Source organism: Sesamum indicum, linkage group LG2, assembly GCF_026168435.1.
Source record: "Sesamum indicum cultivar Baizhima isolate 11 linkage group LG2, ASM2616843v1, whole genome shotgun sequence".
In the NCBI taxonomy this organism is placed as follows: Eukaryota; Viridiplantae; Streptophyta; class Magnoliopsida; order Lamiales; family Pedaliaceae; genus Sesamum; species Sesamum indicum.
Genome location: NC_142658.1, coordinates 3,004,630 through 3,024,611, shown reverse-complemented (window position 1 = coordinate 3,024,611; position 19,982 = coordinate 3,004,630). Strand labels below are relative to the sequence as shown.

At 34.5% G+C, this 19,982-nt stretch overlaps 1 protein-coding gene across 3 annotated transcripts; it reads right to left on the bottom strand.

The window, feature by feature from the left end:
- Window positions 1-4,525: 4,525 nt before the first annotated feature.
- On the bottom strand, window positions 4,526-19,705 carry LOC105178793 (type IV inositol polyphosphate 5-phosphatase 3). Of its 3 annotated transcripts, XM_011102345.3 has the most exons (12): window positions 19,561-19,705; window positions 13,952-14,011; window positions 13,694-13,838; window positions 13,538-13,609; window positions 12,118-12,190; window positions 11,904-12,008; window positions 10,780-11,641; window positions 10,268-10,452; window positions 9,164-9,272; window positions 6,843-6,985; window positions 5,975-6,209; window positions 4,526-4,968 (listed from the first exon to the last, which is right to left on the bottom strand). In XM_011102345.3, exons 2-12 carry the CDS (start codon window positions 13,991-13,993, stop codon window positions 4,945-4,947), a joined length of 1,995 nt encoding a protein of 664 aa, XP_011100647.1. In that variant the 5' UTR covers window positions 13,994-14,011; window positions 19,561-19,705; the 3' UTR covers window positions 4,526-4,944. The 3 variants fall into 3 exon arrangements, with proteins under 3 accessions (XP_011100647.1, XP_011100644.1, XP_011100648.1); XM_011102342.3 differs by lacking the exon at window positions 19,561-19,705 and having other exon boundaries at window positions 13,952-16,093; XM_011102346.3 differs by lacking the exon at window positions 19,561-19,705 and having other exon boundaries at window positions 13,694-13,793; window positions 13,952-16,090.
- Between the last annotated feature and the right edge of the window lie 277 nt (window positions 19,706-19,982).

Below are 19,982 nucleotides of genomic sequence, written 5' to 3'. Positions count from 1 at the left end.
AGTCCGAAAGCGCCATGCAGAGCAACAAAAGTCCACAGACCGCCTAATTGACACCAACGAGTAAAATCTCCTTACGCTGGGACCCCTTTTCTCTGGTTATTGGGCGGAAGAGTGTGCTTGGGATGACCGGGATTAGTGGATTCCTTTTTTTTTATGCTTTCCTTTTGTTTTGGCTTTCCTGCTGCTCTTTTCCCGATCTCTTTTTCTTCATTAAAAGTCTTTACAAGCCGCAGACATATAGCCAGATAGTGCCATCCCTAAAAAACAAGGAGAATGCGGCCTTACGAAGAGGCGACAGGTGTGAAGCGATCTAGTACTAAACGGCTGACTTACGTCACAGAAGATTCCCTTTTGGATAAGCTGATTACCTATTAAAGCTTGTTTAAGGTGGGTTAAGCCTAGTGTTGAACAAGTAGGTGTAACCGTTGAGTTCTATGGCGGCGAACTCAATGGAGTCAGTTATAGTGATCCTGCTACTGTGAAAAAATATGCTAGACGCGCTCAATTGGGTGAAATTTTTGAATTAGATCGTGCGACTTTGAAATCCGATGGTGTTTTTCGTAGCAGTCCAAGGGGTTGGTTTACTTTTGGGCATGCTTCGTTTGCTTTGCTCTTCTTCTTCAGACACATTTGGCATGGTGCTAGAACCTTGTTCAACTCTCTCTTCTCTTCAAAAATTCCCTATTCAGGAAAGACGGCAGTGGTGGTGTCTTCTCTAAAGCGAGTTCAGTCACCGAGCTTGGATGGACAAAAGTAGCTGCTATCGAGTAGGCGGTTCGTACGTTCTTTCTCTCACCCTCACCGGAACTACTTGCTTATCTCGTACATGATAGGGAGAATGGTTGACCTATCAAAACGAATGAATAGATTGAAGCTAACCTCAACCAAGCTACTTCGTTCCTCACTCGGATTGTCAGTCTGTCCCTCAACCGGGGAAGATCTAGTCGAACTGTCTGGACAAGCATGATCGATCGTCTGACCTGTGAGTTGCTGAGGTTTGGGTGCCGATGGGATGGATTTAGACTGCGTCTCAATCCTAATAAAGGGATAAAGTGTTGTATGCCATTACTCTCAGCTGTTCACTCTTGATCAAATGGTTTCCGCAAATGGCAGTTCTTGTTGATTCTCTATTTATACTGTGGATAGTCTATTTTTTAGAGCGAGCGATGATTCAACAAACAATTCATCAGTTGTTTAGAACAATTGACCCACCTCCTTTTTTGAATTTCATTTCTTTGGACTTCGAAAGAATTTGTCGATATTTCCGATTCAATCTTCTTGTTCCTAGATTTTCTATGGGAATAAATTGTTATTCCCTTCCTCTACAGAGAAACCCCTCTTCCAAGTCACAAGATAAGAGCCATTTCCACTATCTTTCTTGGATTCCAGATCAAGATGAATTGATTTCTATCTAAGTCTATTTAGATGTATAGCTATCAGATCGCGGCTTCATGTACCAAACATTTCTATATCGCCGCATCCGATATTTTTGTTACGACAGTGTAATGGAGAATGGCTGCGAGAAAGAGACTTTCATTTCCAGTCTTCTATTTTTTTATTGAATTTAACGAAAAAAATAGGAAATTCTCTCTCTTTCTAAGAGATAAGACTCAATAGAAAAATATTCAAAGTGTCTTTTTTGCTTTCACCCGTGGGAGGATATACTCTGGAGTTTTCGATTTATCTGAAGTAAAAGGAGATATAACAAAGAAGACCTTTTGCCCTTTCAGCAAATCCAGGAATTGAAAGCTCTTTCTTTGGCCTAATTTTCGATTAGAAGATTTAGCTTGTATGAATCGTTATTGGTTTGATACCAATAATGGCAGTCGTTTCAGTATGTTAAGGATACAGATGTATCCACGATTGAAAAACCCCAAAACAAAAGTCAAAAACAGCAATTCCACGGCTACAGATTGTTCCAAGGCCGGCACCTAAAAGCTCCTCAGATGGCTAAACAGGCGGGCAAACTGAGAAGGACCAGCAATCTCGAAGCCAGATTGACCTTTCTTCGGAGATCGGCTCAACCCGTAAGGAAATAGATTACCACTTTTACTAAGTGTAATCGACTATTTTTTGTTGTCGATCCATTATTTATGAGACCCGAGGCATTTATGCACTTGCAGATCAATCATAATTGAGGAATTACATCGTGACAAGAAAATGCTACCTTCTTTTTATGGCGTTCCACTAAAGCAATAGTTTCTTTATACCCGCTACAAAGGTACCCACAGACAGAAGAAAAACGGGAAGGAAGATGGGAAGAATAGAGGGTCCAGACCTGGCTCGCTCCAGGCAAATGAAATTCCTCCTCACCCGAACTCGAGGTAACTGATTTCGGAGTTCACTTCCCGGGATTCACTGATTTAGGAGTGAACGAAGCCCAGTGGCTCAGTAGCCTTTCTTTGTCGATTGGGTCCCCCCATTCGAGTAGGGACAAGCGGGGGGGAAGAGCTAGCCCAGTGACGAGGAGTCTTAATCCCAGTCTAATCGAAGAAAGGCGCTAGCCGGGAAGATAAAGAGAATGAAGCGGGAAGGACAATATAGATGGATTCCCTTTCTCACATAGGACGGCTAATGCGTTCCACTTATTGAACAGGGTTCTATGGTCGGTCCGTGACCCCTGGATGCCGAAGGCGCCCTTGGGGTGATCTCGTAGTTCCTACGGGGTCCCCTTTCCCATCTCTTTTCTGAACTAGACTGCGTTGACACATAGCTATGCATCTATCTTAGGGGACCTCTATTCTGGCTTTCCTAAAATGCCTGCCATTGGTATTATAGTTTAGCTTTGTCACCTGATGTCCGGATCGAGGATTTCTTTGATGCTCCCATTGGAATATCAGACGGACTGACCCTCAGTCCCTTACTCCTTCTTTTGAAAGCCGTCATCCTGGATTTTCTTTTCGTATGCCGGGGAAAGTACCTCACCTTTATACATTCATTTTTATGAAAATTTCCTCCTCGGGTCTCTATAAAACAGAATGAAAAGCCCGGGTGGAAGCACAAAAGGAGAGAGGAAAGGTAGGAAGACTTGGAAGGTTTATAACGACAAGGGTAAAAAACTACCTAGGTAGCCCTAGCCTAATCAAAGGCTTAGAACGATCGAAGATCAAGAACCGGAGCAATGAACATGAAGGAAGTCATGTGCGGTAGCAATACCAAACCAAATACGACGAGTAGTGGGGTCCTGAGCTAACCCTTGGCTAAACCTTGGAAATCTTAATGCCATAATGCCTTTCAAATCCTCCTAGCCATTATCCTACTGCAATAATTCTTGCTAAGCAATGGCCTTCAGCTTTCTCTTCTCTCCAGAACTCTCGGACTGAGAATATTGCTGCAAGAAAGCAAGCTTAGTATTACTTAAATTCAAAGTTCTTAGTTACTTCGACTGGATGAATCCTATCGATGGAATAATTAAGTCATAATTCATTGGTTGATTGTATCATTAACCATTTCTTTTTGTTGGTACGAGGAACGAAGTAACTCGACTGTTAAGGAGAGGAACTCGGTTAAATCGCTTTCTTGAGCTTGCATACCAAGTTAGGATTCCTAGGAGAAGAGAAGCCTGGAGTTGGATTCTTTACTAGGTATCTAGGCGAATCCGCCGGGTTTTTGAGTCAGATGTGGCATTGCTGATTCGAGAGCAGTTGTCCTTTCTACTACAATTATCCCTGCTCAACTAATAAATGAAATAAGATGCCACTATCGTCAGCGATTTTCCCAGACTAGTCACTTATCTTCATGAAGAGTAATCGCTCCTTCACTTCGTCAACTCGGGCAAGTATAAATAACCTATCTCTGAGTTCAGCTTCCGCCGGGTTTCTTGAACTGGGTCTGCCCTCTCGGCGTCAGGTGAAAGAGGGTCGAAATCCTCTCATGCCGTCGCTTGCTATAATCCATCAGCAGATGAACCCGGTTGGTACACCTGACGCTGAGATTTCTTCTACGGTCAGCAACTCGAATAAATTAATTAGAGGAAACCATTATTCTATGTGTTTTGGAAAAAGAAGGAAATTACTCCCTATCTAAACTATTGATATGGGGTTATTTTGCTTAATTTTTTGAAATATTGATGAGTAATTTGCTAATTCTTTTTTCACAGAGAGGTATTTGCTTATTTTACACCAGATGGGATTAAATTGCATTTAACCTTCTATTGTATAGGCATATGGAAGAAGAAAAGGGGAAATCATTTACTTTTTTTTTTTTTTTTAAGATGAGATTTGATGCTTAAGAAGAAGAATTTGGAGTTTTGGATTTGGAGAAGGTTGCGCTCCATCCCCCTTCTTCATCCCTTACAAAATTTTCATTTTTTTTTTAAAGTGAAAACCGATTCGCACTGGATTTGATCGAAGTGAAATTTACCATATGATCGAACAGGACACATAATCAGTTCTCTGGAGATCCAAGCACTATGATGGAATCTCAAATATTAAACCAATGAAAAATTACATTAATAAATTTCCCTAGTTTACAAGAACATAAAGAAAAAAGGCATAGAACAACAAAGGAAGCTTGGTCAAAAAGATAGAGTTGAAACAAAAACTATTGAATTAAGGGTAAAAATGTAATAATTCCAGATCGATAATACCATGATCATATACTTCTTCTTCAACACAAAGTTTACATGAAAAAATATGTTGGACCCCCTCAAACTGTGTAATATAAGATCGTTGACTATACATGAAAAGATAGAAGAAGAAAAAAACACAGTAATACATAAGTCCGACAGTATCTCCCACCTAAAAAGAGTAGCAATGGCCACTTCACTATACTAACTTCTCTAGACCTCAACCCCATCACAAACTATAACTGCGGAAAACCATTTATACACACACCAAAACCCATTTACAAACTAACCATCATAAAGAATGAAAACAATGGATGTGTAACAGCCAATTCCAATACATTACACCCTCCTCAGCATATTTTTGTGAGTCGAATCCCTCAACGCTCCCAATATGAAGCATCCTAAAAAAGAACAACAGAATCGAGTGATGATATATTATAAGTAATCCACTGCTCTCGGGTTGCTGCAAAAATATTTTAGAAAGAAAAAGGCATAGAACGAATGGGCTGGTGGCTTTGAACTTCGAATGTTTTCAATACAGTAATACGGAATGGAGAAATTATGCAGCAGCATCACATGTCCTTATTTTAGATATATACAAAACTTTTTAATGCTTTCATATAAACAAAATAGGCACAAATCATATCAGATAAAGATATAAATTCTAGTAGAACCACCAGACATAGGAAAAAGGAAAAAGAGGGGGAAAATTCACCCAAAAAAGGAAAAAGAGGGGAAAAAAGAAAAAAAGCATAAACATTAGGCAAGGGAACATTTTTCTTGCTAAAAAATTTCGGCATAAGCATTTTCACTAATTCCAAATGATTCTTTGTCAGCCGTTGAACTTCACATTAACAGAGTAGAAAGTTACATTCCTTCCCCCCGCCCTAATATTTTATGTCCATTCATTGAAGGTATTGATGTGCAAAATATTTTGTAATCATTCACTCAAGGTATCTAATATTCGCAAAATTAACAGGGGTTTTCCATTTTACCCCCAAACTATCATTAAATTGAAGTATATTACCTATACAGTACCTGGCCTTTCTTGAAATTTTATATCATGCTATTAATAATTTGAACCAAGTCCTAATCTTATTAAGGGAAGGGGGTAATCCCTTATTTTTTGGGATATAAGACTTCTGACATTCTTCAAGCCAGTTGTTATTGTCTACTAATTGTGTGCGATTCACTCAATCCCTTTCCCGTCACATCAGTATTCTTTAGTAAACACTGGAGTCCCCAACTTACAGGAGGACCATAATGTCCTTTAACATATTCACACCATCATGGCACAAATGTTAGGGTAAACAAGTGAGTATCAATCTTATATATAATCACAAACATCTGACATCATGTTTGTTGGAATTAGGATATATTTGTATTTCAAAGTGCTAAGCTACTTACCTCTCCCGATCTCAACCGGCCAATTCCACCACCGAGCCCCATTTCTGTGACAATATCCTGTTCTTCAATTTCAGCATCAGTAAAAGTAAGTGCCCGTTGCAATCTTCGAGGTGAAAATACTTCAACTTCAACCATGTACGAGGCAGTGACCGGGCGGTGGTCAGATAGCTTAAGCTCAGATCTCCTATAGCTTAACAACCTCATTCCTGTCCCATAGGAGAGAACACGGTCACACCTGGAGAGTATATAGAGAAGTGTGAGAAATAAAACAAATCCTGGATCTATAAGGTGATAAAGTTTTGGTTTGTGCTAAATGTACAAATACAAACATACACGATACTTGAATACATAATATAAACAAAAGATATATAGATGGATTGAGAGAACTATTAATTAAACTGGCCCATATCAAAACCAGTCCTCCATCATTTATAAAGTTTGGTCAAGCTTCATTTGGAATTTATGAGTCAACGAGGGGGATAGAATTATGAAATAATAAGGTCACATGAATAAGGTAAATTCAAAAGATTCCAGGGAAACAATGTTTATGCTGTGTGATCCTGGCTACCAAGAAATAGCCAGAATACCTTCTAAGGCACAAATATAGATAAAACAAACGCCAGCAGAAAGCCACAGCATGAACATATGATTGTTCTTCAATAACTCAAAGAGCAATAATAAAAATGTAAAGGGAGAAAATATTATGGAAAACCACAAAGCAGCAATTGGCATGGAAAACAACAAAGCTAGATTAACGAGCAATCTTATCACAACCTGACTAGACATATGGTTCATACCAAGTAAATTGGACCGCCAAGAGATAAATTGTGAGGGGAAGCAGGACCATTCAGATAAGTAAAATGCATACCATGCCGGTGTTCGCCTCCCAGCCCTCGGATCCTCTCCAAAGTAAGACTCAGAGTTCAATTCATATTTGTAAGTTGGAGCGAAACTCAAAGTGCCTTCAGACCATCCATCAAATGCCCGGCCTTTTCTAAGCTCTTTTATAAGCTGCAAAAGAAGGCAGCAGTAAGTCTATCAGGAAAAAAAAAATACATCAACTTTGCTTGCTGCAACAAAAATTAAAACCAAAGCCAAATGAAAACAGATGAAAGTTCATCACAGATGATTATTGATCACACTACCTAAACAAAACGAATAATTTAGTGCTTAATTTCTCAGTATTGTCATGACCCATCCTCCCAAATTATGCATCCATTTGATTTTGTGTGAAGTTTCAGAAGAAGTTTTTAAGTAATATTATACCAATGTCCTAATGGTGTCAAATATTACTTTAAGTGAAAGGATATTTTGGAGAACATTTCCATTTAGGATATGGTTCTTATTTTGGGATTTCGCAATTAGAAAATGGTAGCAATAAATTCGGGACAGAAAGGGGGGTACCATTTGCTGCTCGTTACCTTGATATTTCATGTTTACAAACTTCAATGTTTTCTGCTTATCTCAGTGGAGCATAGATTAGGTATACAAGGAGTTCTAGAGCCTTGAGAAAAGGGAATCCAATTTGGGAGAAGTTCATTTCTTTGTTTCTACTTTCTAGGCTGTTTTTTACAACTGCAACATTTTATATCAATCAAAATGGTCTACTGGTGGGCTATATCAGTGATCCTAGAGGCTTCAGACTTGTTATAGTGGCTTTGTCTTGCACTGTGATGTATCAGCATATTGATCAGTATTCAAGACATTTTATTTATATTTACCACCTGAGCTTTGCCGCTTACAAATTTTATGAAGGGAGAACCAAAAAAATTTTCACCATGCAATGGGACCATCCTCAAGGAGAATAAATAAGTCTTAAACCAAACATATAACAGCACTTATCCATACAGGCCACTGGAGGATAGATCTCTCGTCATGTCAGTTACCCTTCAGTTGACTAGCAATGCTAAATTGCTGCATCATTGACTGTATTTCATATTTAGAGGTATGGAAATAACAAACACTCACAAGTAGATAGTCTTCAGAAAATCAAGTCAGCTTGTAAGGGATTCAAGGGTGATCGACCAACTTTTTCATACTAAATAGCTAAATGAGGAGGAGAAATTTTACATATGGATATGTTTCGAACAATCAGAAATATTAGCATAAGTTTTACATTACACCTTCTCCTGAGTGAATGAGACCTCTATTTGCAGCTATTAGGAGAATGCTAAAAAGAAACGACTGACAGTCAAGTGAGTCATTGGTATCAAAACATATATGTGTTCCTTCCATATAACCATGATGATCGAGAATCTGAAAGAAAATCTTTTAATGAAGCACTAGAAAGTAAAATGTGTAATACTTGTACAGTGGTAGTTTTATTTTTCTGAAGCTGGGGTCCACTTTTGTGAAACTGAATCTCCTTAATGCATGTAATAGATAGTAAAATTTGTAACACTTGTGCAGTGGTAGTTTTATTTTTCTGAAGCTGGGGTCCACTTTTGTGAAACTGAATCTCCTTAATTATCTACCGAAGCAATTTTCTAGTTTGTCACTAGGCATAAATGTAACTATTTTGAGAATGGTGAGTTAAAGGGGCCAGTAAAAGATCTATATTTGATGTTCTGGTGAAATATGAAAAGATTTTGCTTGAGGATGGATCAGAAAGAGGAATCCTAAAGAGCATAGCATAACTCAGTATGACACATAAAAACATTCTCTCAGTATAGTTCCGCTATTTGGCTCATTTTTCTCAGTAATTTGTTACTGTTAATAAATTGCTGAGTTCTGGTATGACTAGAGAGTGCTGCTAGTGTCTTATATGGTTAAGAGGTGGAAAGACAGCTCATTTGTTTTCCTTCTGCAACTTCTCTTTCCAAAGTTTGGCGCAGGTTTCAGTAAAACTTTTGTGTTTAGACAGAAAAATTAACTTGGAGCATGCAACAGAATGGTATAGATCGTCCAAATGCTCCGACTTAGACAAACATGGACTTACAGATTATAGAACATGCCGTAAATAGCATTTCTATTCATATAAATATATATATATATATATATGTAAACATATACTTATGCGCAAGAAGGCTTTAAGTGATCATAACTTTTAAAAAAAGAAAAATTAATTATTGCCACAGACTTCTAAACCAAAAGCCAATCCTTAATAGGACCGTCTTACCAAATAAAGCTTAATAGGATTGTTGTCTAGTATTGCAATAAGGAGAGCCAAATGTAAGAAATTGGAATCACCTGATCCCGCTCAGCCAACATGGACCATTCCTTTTTGGAAATCAGTTCTCTTGTCCGCTCGTAAGGTAAGTTGATTCGATAATTTAGGTCACCCAGCCAGATTATTCTCCTGCAACCAGATGAAATTTATTAATTTTATTGGCATTTTAAAGATACTGTGCAAAACAAAGGCATGCTCTCTAATTTCATGTGATCGTTATTTGAGGGAAGCAACTAGTAAGGAACATGTAAAATAGTTCAAGATCCTCTGCATTTATGAATTTATATTCAGAATTTTACATCTGGTAATGCAAAGTCATATCACTATGATTCCATAAGAGAAAATCTTGCCCACAAGCACATCAATTCAGGTTTCAGTTTTAATCGTTGAGTGACCAGACAGTCAATGCCAATTAATAATTTCCTGATACCACCAGCACTACGCACCAAAGATGAGATGTTTCCATGTGGTTTCCCCATGCTTTCTGGATTATGAGTTCAACAAGAGAAAGAGTTCCCATTATAATGGACGGAAAGGATATTAATTAAATCCCAGCACCACAGATATAAGTGTTAAACACATGCTGTAATTTCAAATAAGATTTAGAAGACAGAGAAACCTTTAGACATAAAAGGAAGACGAGGAACCTTAAAAGAACTAAGATATGCAAAGAGGAAGTGGCTAATTATAGGCAAGAAGAAAAACATCACTGTGACATTTTATTTCAGTTTCTTATGCCTTTGAATGTGAATAATTTCCTGCACATAATTAACATGTCAAGATGGTGGGGAACAGTAATTAGCTTAAAAGTTCAATTTCATATATATAGTGAGGAATGGGAATCCAGAAAAGTTTCGAGCCTATCGTGGACAATCCATGATAATGTAGGAGAGCATGGATTTTATGCATGATGACAGTTCTTTAACTTCTCCGCTTCTTTGTCAGATTACTTTCAAAGAAGGCAAATTACTTCCAATCATAATGACTGGTGTCCATTCCGCACTTGCTTCTTTCAGGATAGATAATGACCTTGCGCGCACCCTTTGCCGAGAGTTAATACAGTCGAGCAAGACATATCTACTATACAAAAATTAAAGAACAAGAAGATGGACAGATATACTTACTCATGGTCATAGATGCTTTTACGAAGCCCCATTCCAGCAAGTGAATTAAAACGTGTCCGTCTGTGTATTTCATGCACATCCGCATTTCTTTTGATTGCATCCGCCTCTTTCTCGCCCGACGTTAAATGAGTACAAACGAAACAGAAGAGTGTCTGATGTATCGACATGCTGACTGATATTGATCCCTGGGGGAGAGAGAGATTTGTGAATAACTAAAACTCTGTGAAATATCTAGATATGAGAGAAAGATAGGGAAGAAAATGAGCATGACCCTGAAGGAGAGGATTATATTTCAGAAATTAGCCAATTGGACATTCATAAAACAATAGAACATGAGTACAGAAATAAACTCAGCCCAAACTAAATGCAAAAAGGAATAAACAGGAGAATACACAGATGGATTCATGACTATCATGAAGCTAGGTCAGAAGAATAAACGGGAGAATGCACACAGGGAATATATAGATGTGTTAACCGAAATGCGAGCTGAAGCTCAGAATAAGATAACAAACCTTGTTGCCTATGTAGCCCATGACACCAACACCAACAGTGGAGACGTTCAAGTTTTGTATATGCCTCCGCAAGCTCCTGCGAACCCATATGGTAATAAAGATGCCAACCATTTGTTTGCTTACGATCCTAACATATGGGGGCCTTCTCTTCCGGTTTATTAGAGATTCAAGGTCAACTTCCGCAAGTGAAGCTAAATCAGATAGCATTCTATTTTCAGTAATCGTATTATATTTAAAAGAACTATATGTCTTGAAAGATTTGGAAGCTTGGAAAGATTTAAAGGACTTAAAGGAATTAGGTCTCTCAGTAACAGGCTGAGGTAAGAGATGCAGTGGTGGCTCTGGCCAGCTTAAGCCTATCCTTTCTGTCCCACTAAGCGTCTTGGTTAATTTGTTCATATGCTGGGTATTTGGGCCTTCCACATTTTCTTCAGCATCATCTGTCCTTAAGCAATTCAATCTGGCCAGCTTTTTTGGAGAAGAGAATTGTCTCTGAAAATCTTGTTCTACTGGTCTTGAGTTGTGATAGTCATTGGAGAAAGATGTATCCGCACAAACAAAATATTCGCCTTTGACCTGTCCATCCTTGATATCACCAAAACCATTTGATTCTTCATTCAGTGGGTAGATTTCCTCCTCAATGTCACTGTCAGATTCAAGTAAAATTTCATCTTCTATGACCGGGGCATCTTCAGATGGCTTAAACCTTGATGGAGAGGGAGGATCACTGTAGCTTTTAAACTTAGTTGCTGGAGGAACTTGGCTCAAATTTTCACGAATTATGTTTTCCCATACTGAAACTGGACGGCTATCTTCAGCTCCAAATATATTGCCAGCATTTAATGGTATGATCTCCTGCAAGCTGCAGTTGTATAAGACATGGCAAATGGGTGAATTAATAGACATAAAAATTGTATTGAATTCATTAAGACTTCTTGAACAGAATGTGTGATAACACTTAACTATAGAAGTTAAACTGATATATCATAATAGAATAATTTGCAATCCAGTGTATGTCAGTGGGACATGGAAGTATATAGTTGTACCAGAAAAAGAATTTGTAGTTATCTTACAGATTACACGGTATATTCCAAGCAGAAGGAATCCATGGGAAACGAACTTACCCAATCACATAAATATCAGCAGGATCATCAACATCTAACCAACCATCAAGATCTAGATCCTCAGGAGGAACTCTTCCCCCAACATTCCATGTGGCAGCACATATTCTAGCAAAGCCCCAGAAGATCATTAAAATCACAATCTCATTATTTGCTAAGTTAACAATTGTTATTTAGTCTTAAAGTCTCGATCTTGAAAATGCAGGGGAAAAAGTACCTGATTTCCTTTTTGTTAATGTACTGAGCTCTAAATGTCTCTGAATTTCGTCGTCTTAGCCTGGGAAGAGCATCTGAGATTGAAAATGGAAGATACACGAATTATAATTCAGAAAGTAAAACATACAAATACACTGCGATCCTGAGCCAGACCAGCATAAACCACATAATGTGAAGAAGAAAACCATGAAGTACGCAGATTGTACTACTACCTCCAGAGTGCAGTCTAACAAGGGTTACGTTCTTATCTAGTAAGTAATATCACACAATATATATACATTATATCTGTGTGCTCATGTGTCATATGACCTTAGATGGGGTCATACTGAGCCTATAAACATACATATCTAAAGTACAGAAGCAGAGGCAATTTTTTTATCTTGGATGATCATTTTGTTAAAATCAACGCTACATTACGGTATTTTTTGCATAAGCTAACAAAGCAATAAAAAGTTTGCCAAGTCAAGATCAGTGTCAAAAATGGACCTAGGCTTCTCATCATTGTTGTTTCTCTGAAAAGCAACATTATTTACTTACAAGACGGCAAAATAACTGGATCAAGCTAAACTTGTCCAGTAAACAGTAATAAGTATGTAATATCATTCTCTCATGAGCAATGTTTCCATGAGTGAATCAAAAAATATAGCTAGCTAAGAGTACTAGGAACAAAAAGGCAACTACTAAATACCAAAAACTCAATTGGGCACCTATATAAATGATGTTTATAGACTCTCTAACATGCAGTAATAGTAAGAAGGCATAGAGTTAAAGATTCTCCATCTGCATAACAAATACAGTTCATTCAACAGCATAAAATAACCTAGCTTTCAGTCTTTATTGATATGAGGCCACTCAAACTCATAACTTATACGCACTTAATGAAACACTGTGAATTTGCTCTGAAGAAATAATCCTCAACACTTGATCACTCTAGAAGAAAACGATAAGCAAGACTAATTGCTAAGAACAGGAAAATATAGAAATGTCCCTAGTTTTCCACTAAAATACTAACTAGAACAGTAAGTTCTGAAAAAGTGAAATCCAAAATAGTAATACTTGAAACAAGAGAATGCATTGCAATACAAGTAAATTAGGCACAAGAAGAATGCTGCTTCAACCAGATTCTAACTATGAACCTCCAAAATGCAAATACCGGAAAATTTAAAGCATTCGAATTACATTAACAAAATGACAGTCTGCTCCCTAATGCAGATACTCCTAATTATAATAGACCCAAGAAAGCGAATATTTAAGACTTTAGCACACCACAAAAGTAACAGGAGCACACGTTTTGTCTCCAAACCAATGACCTCAAAAGTTGAGAAAAATGCATCACAACATTGACCAAACAAAATAGACCCAGAAAAGTAGCAACATTCTGAGAACTCTGAATAAAAGAAGTAATCAAAAGATCACGTTACCATCAGCATCAACCTGAACTCCATCTGGTTTTTCATTCTTAAACCGCGACTCTCTCAACCAATCACAAATTTCTGCAAAACCCACAAAGAAAGAAAAAAGTTAAAAACGTTGAAGCACAAGCGGAATAAGCAAAACGATCGACGTGGGTGCAGAACCTGTGTCCGAATCGGAGTCGGAGTCGGTATCGGCAGAGTAATCGGAGTTGCTGTTGGCGATGTTGAACCACTTCCGCACCACCACACGCCGCCACGAGAGCTGTAGGCACGCGCAACCGAAACACAATATTTCAGCCCAATTTCTCTGCAATCCTCCTTAAGTCATCCCAAGATTTCAAAAGAAAAAAACAAACAAAACACAATAAATACTCTTAACATTCCCATCCCCCACCCCAGAGAGAGAGATGAACGCAGTACCTCGGTTTGCTGGTGGTGGTTTCTGACGTTCTCCTTCTTCATATTGAAAAAACAATGATTCTAAAGGGAATACAGTGAGAAATCCCAGCACAAAAATATGAGAACAAAAGTTTCTAACAGAATGAGCTGCAAATTCTTGGACTGGACGTGGGGTGGGGTGGGGGTTGACAATGAGTAACTACCCGTCTCAGGTCGTTGTAATATTTTGGAGGGTTTATTGTGTGATTAATTTAAATGAGCAATAAAGAATTGAAGCTATTAAATTTAAAGTTTATGGATTCGAACCCAATTTTATATATATAATATTATTTTTATTATAACAGTAAATATTTATTAAATTTAATTTATTTGATATTATTATATATGTAAAAAAAAAAAGAGTTGGTCATGCCGCTCAATGATTATGACCTTAGAAGTGTGATGAGGTGGTGCATAAACAAATAATTAATCATTATTTAGGACAGTGATTATGAACTAACATGACACATATTTATTTATTAATTATGTTTTTTTTTAATGAATTGATCAACAAACAACAACTGTAATCATCATCAGTCAATAATTTGCAATAATCAAACATTCTCAAAATCTAACCATTGTATTCTTTGGAAGTGTTTGTAAAAATTTCAGAGGGATAATTTGATTTTTCTTTGTCCCCCCTGAATTAGTTGTTATATCAACTTTGATACTTTATTTTTTGAATTCATCAATTCGGTCCCTAAATTTTTTAAAAATAATTAGAATGAGTTATGACCGTTTAAAATAGCAGAGGGGGAGGGGATTTTATGGAAAAATATGGGTTAAATCAACTTTAAAAGTAAAATAATAATAATAATAAAAGTAAAAAAAAAAACATAGCCAAAAAATTGAAAGAAATTTCACTTCTAGTCCCTCTAAATTTGTCATTGAATCAATTTTGGTATGTAATGCTCCGACCTCATTAATTATGGTTCTTAAATTTTTTTTAAAACGATCAAAATTTTGTCCGGACCGTTAACTGACAAAAAAAGTCTGTCCGTCAGTTCAGACGATCAGCTAACTATCAACTAATTCTGGTCATTTTAAGAAAACTTTGAGAACCGAAACTTATGTTGTCAGAACATTGCGACTCTAAAAGTGATTTATTAACTAATTCAGACGACAAAAAATGAAATTACCCCAAAAACTACAGTACCAAATGTAGTTTTTTTGCGGTCGCTTAAAATAAAATACTTATCAGCTTATTTTAAAAAATAAATTTTATATTTTGATCTATAGCTTTTGCTTCTAAAGCTGTCTGATTTAAATTGAATTAAACTAAAAGTTATAAGCAGCTCCCCACAAATTTCTGCAATTTCTGTAATTTCCCCAAACACTACTCAAATTTTATTTTTTTTCACTTTTCACTTTTATTTTCAAACATTCTCGACTCTACTACAACTCAATTTACAACTTACTCCCTACTATATAAGTATTTAAGTATTTTGGAGTTGGACCCAATTGCAACATGAGAAATAATTTAGGGAGTTAATTGCATTCCTTAGTTTTTCTTGGGGTCAATCTGTAGATTTGTAAAAAATGAAAATTGAATGAAGCAGTTGGGAAAGTGGGCAGCTGAATTACTTATTTAATAAGTAGTGGTTGTAATTGAAAGAACTGTATGAATTACTTATTTTAAGTAGTGGTTCTAATTGAAGGAACTGTATGGATAGTGGGATGTTGGAACTGCAGGAAACTCATGCAATTCATTAATAATTTATTACATGTGGGATGTAAACATATTTAACTTGTTTTTTTTTCATTTTTGATTTGGAGAAAAAAGATAAAATTCATTTAAAAAGAGCAAAAATATGTTCTAAAAAAGGTTATTTATATAATTTAATTGAAAAAATAGTTTGCACTAGAAAAAAATAAATTATTCCCTATATTGTAATGACCACAACTTAAAATCATGATAAATTAATATTATTCACTAAAATCAAACAAAAAACCATATAAAAATTCGATTTTTAACTAACGAATATTTGTCGCAGTTTTAACTAAAGCCATAATTTTTGGTATGATTTTAATTTTGACTAATATTCTGGCCTAACTTGCAGAAGCAACGACTAATAGTCGTTGCAAAGTCATGGTTAATTAGTATTTATTATTTTTTTAATTTTTAACCATGATAAATAAGTATTATCAAAATTAATTTTTCTTCTAGTGTCGAATGGTAATATTAAAAATTCAAAATCTTGAAATTTTATAGATAATTAATAATTTATTGAAAATATTATTCTTTATTTGTAAAAAATTATGATGATATTATCATTTAGGAAATATATATTTTTTCATATTCTAAAGTAGCAAAAATGGTTTATATTTCACAATCAAATCCTAAATTTTGACAAATCAAGTTAATCAACAATGCATTATATATTATTCCTAGATGAGAGAACATTCCATAATTCTTTTTTTATTTAAATTAGGTTTGAATGTTTGATGGATATCAATTATATAATAAATGTAATATATACTTTTATATTTATCATATAATTTATATATTATATAGAGAAAATGATTAATCATATAATATATGTGTTATATTTAGTGTAAATAACTACAAGATTTTCTGTAATTGCAACTATTTAATCGTTATTTGAAAAATTATAAATACTCCCCATCATTTTAACGTCTGTCCAACAAAGAGCTTATTTTGTTAGCATTCATCAGGTCTCCATCCAATTTTTTATAGTGAAATCGACAAAAATACCCTTTTGAATTATGAATTATAATCTTTTTATATTTGTTAGAATTTTCTAATTTTTTATAGACTTATATGCCCTATGAATTATTTACTGTACTCCCCTTCAGATTTTTTTTTTTTACTTTTTCCTTCAAATACTTTGTTTTAAAAAACATTAACAAGGACAAAACAGTAATTTTTACCTTAACGTCTAGAAACTACATAATTATTTTCTATTTAAGAAATACATTTATCATTTTTCAAATAATAAACAAATATTCAAGATTATATCAAACTGCCCCACCCCAAAAAGAATTTAAAATAACTATATGATTAATATTGTGTTTTGGGAGACAAAAATTACTATTATTGTCAAATCATGTCTTTTTTTATATATATTTATGTATATATGTGTCTGTATATATATGTGTATGTAGTTATGCTAAAACAGTTAAAAATACTCAAATAAAATATTTTTAAATAAGGATAAACATTAAATATATTTGGACTCATTTCGAAAATAATTTGAAAATAAAAACAAACATAGTGTCCGTTTTTTTCCTATTCCCTTTCCTAGTCCATGTTCTCAAAAGAGGCCGACAAAAATCATTTGACCATAAAGGTTGTTACAAGTATGCCCAAAAGAGGCGGGGTCTTATCACTAGACGCGCTATCCATCCCATGATCTATGTACATATTTTAAATTTTTATTTTATTTATAAAAATAATATGAATAGCTGATTAAAATTCTATAAATGAATTAGCTTTGAAATAAATGTATTTAAGGGTGCTTTACTCCATGCATGTAAGGTTAATTACAATACACCCTTTTAAAAAATATTAAATTACACTTTTTTCTCAAAAAAGTTTAGAAATTACATTTACACGTCCTCTGAGAATTTTTTATTTAAATTTCTTCCCTTTTTATTAGAATTTGAATGGAAAATGCCGACTTAAGTAAAAAAAAATACATAAAATTTTAATTTTGCCCTTCATTTCACATTCCTATGTAATTTCTAGTAATTATAAAGGGATAAATATAATATATCTTCTATTTATAAGTATAAAATTATTACATGAAAACTTTAAATAAGGGATAACATTGAATATTTATGCAATTTATTTATTTTTTTTTTGCTAAAGTTAGTATTTTTCATCCAAATTCTAACAAAAAATGTCAGGTGTAAATAGTAAATTTTCAGAAGGGCTGTAAGTATAATTTTAAAACTTTTATGGGAATAATTATAATTTTATATTTTTAGAGGGAGTCTAAATATAATATCTTAACGCTTATCTTAACGTCCAGTATATATATTATAATGTTGTTGTTATTATTATTATTATTATTAGGAGGAAGGTTTTCAATGGTAAAAAAATTACCTTTTGGCCCTCGAGAACTTTTAGTAGAATTATTAATTGATGGTAAATTAAGAAAGAGTTAAGAGATAATTTGATCATATACAAAATAATAATCATATTAGATATGGGTAATTATGTCTTTTTGTTTTATCGTAAGTAATTCAATTTCATAATTTATTTTTAGTTTTTGTCAAAAATTAGCACATGAACTTTTGTTTTTCCTCGATAAATTTATTCCTATCTTCAAATCCATTAATTGCGACAAAATTCGATGGGGGACTAAAATTTGAAATAATACAAGCTAAAAGGACCAAACTTACAAAAAGTTCAAATTTAAAGGACTTAAACCGTAATATTTACAATACTTGTGTGCATTTTTATTAAGATTTTAAAAATGAAAAGAAGAAGAAGAGGAAGAACCAAATTTGATGAAGGTTGAACTAGAGTGACTAGAATAGAAATATTAGCAAAATAAAGGACCAAAATGCAATTACCCATTTATATCATAATTTTTTACACATTATACATATGAATTTTCTTCCATTACTATTTGGAAAATCTAATAAACTAATTATTTAATCTCTAGAGTAAAAAATATTAATTTCTCTTAAAAAAAGAAAAAAAATTGCAAACCTTAGCCAGAAAACAATTTTAAATTTTCTATTTTACCCCTCACGTAATATTCTCATATAATAATTTTATACTTGTGAGGGAAAAATGAGGTTAACATATCTATCCCCTTATAAGCAAAAAAATATATATGAAAAATATTAAATGAGAGAAAATTCCTAAAAAATAAAATAATTTTTTTTGTTGATGGCAGCATTTTCCGTCCAAACTCTAATGAAAGAGTCAAGTATAAATAATTTTTTTTAAGGGGGTGTAAGTGTAATTTTAAATTTTTTTTGGAGAGAATATAATTCACGTTTTCAAAAGGGTATAAGTGTAATTAGTTCTAAAATCATTTCCCATTTCCTTTTTTTCAAAAAAGCTCGACAGTCTTTTATAAGCTCTCGAACATACTATAAAGTTTTTCAAAAAGCTTAAAACTCACCCAAACACCCCCTTAACAAACCTTAACTATGAAGCTACCAATGAAAGGTTGATAAATCAAATGATATACATATATATATATATATATTATATACATACATATATATATAGAGAGAGAGAGAGGGAGAGAGAGAGGGAGAGAGAGAGAGGGAGGTATACCCATAAAGTTTAAGTGCTTTATATATATGTTTTCTATAATTCTTTTAATATAATAGGTCCAATTAAACAACAATATATATATATATATATATATATTATGATGTTAAGCAAGTGGAGAATAGGTCATATGATGTAAGTATCAAGAAAGGGAACTTATTTAATTACATCTCTGTACCTTAAACAACTTTTTCACTACAAACTAAACCCATTTTCATCCACTCAGCTGATGAGATTCAAGAAAAGCAGAGCAGCTTTCAAGACCCAAACACTGCACAAGCTCCTTCACGACGACGCCGTATCCAAAAAGAGAGAGAGAGAGAGAAGTTCATACCTTTCCTCAACTTCTCTGCAACTCCGCTTTTAGCTTTTAGATTCTGCTTATCAGCTTATAATTAACTACACAAACCGGCTGGAAAAGAGCAAACACCTCTCTTCTTTTTGTTTTGTAAGAGGTTGTGTGTGTGTGTGTTTGTGGGGAAAATGCCATGATCATTTATAGACTAGTTAGCCAACCAAATACCGACACGTGGCATCAAGAACCTTTTTTTAATGTTTTTTTGTTTCTGAATGTTTGTTTTCATGTATTAATACTGGATAGAGACATCAACGTACGGTTCCTTGTTTGAATGGTGAGGTTCAGGTCCGATGACAATTAAGAACTCGTAAGTTTGAGCCCTATGAATATATTCAACTCACTTTTATATGCTTTTTTTTTGTTTATTTTAAATTATTGGTTGATTTAAAAATATTAAT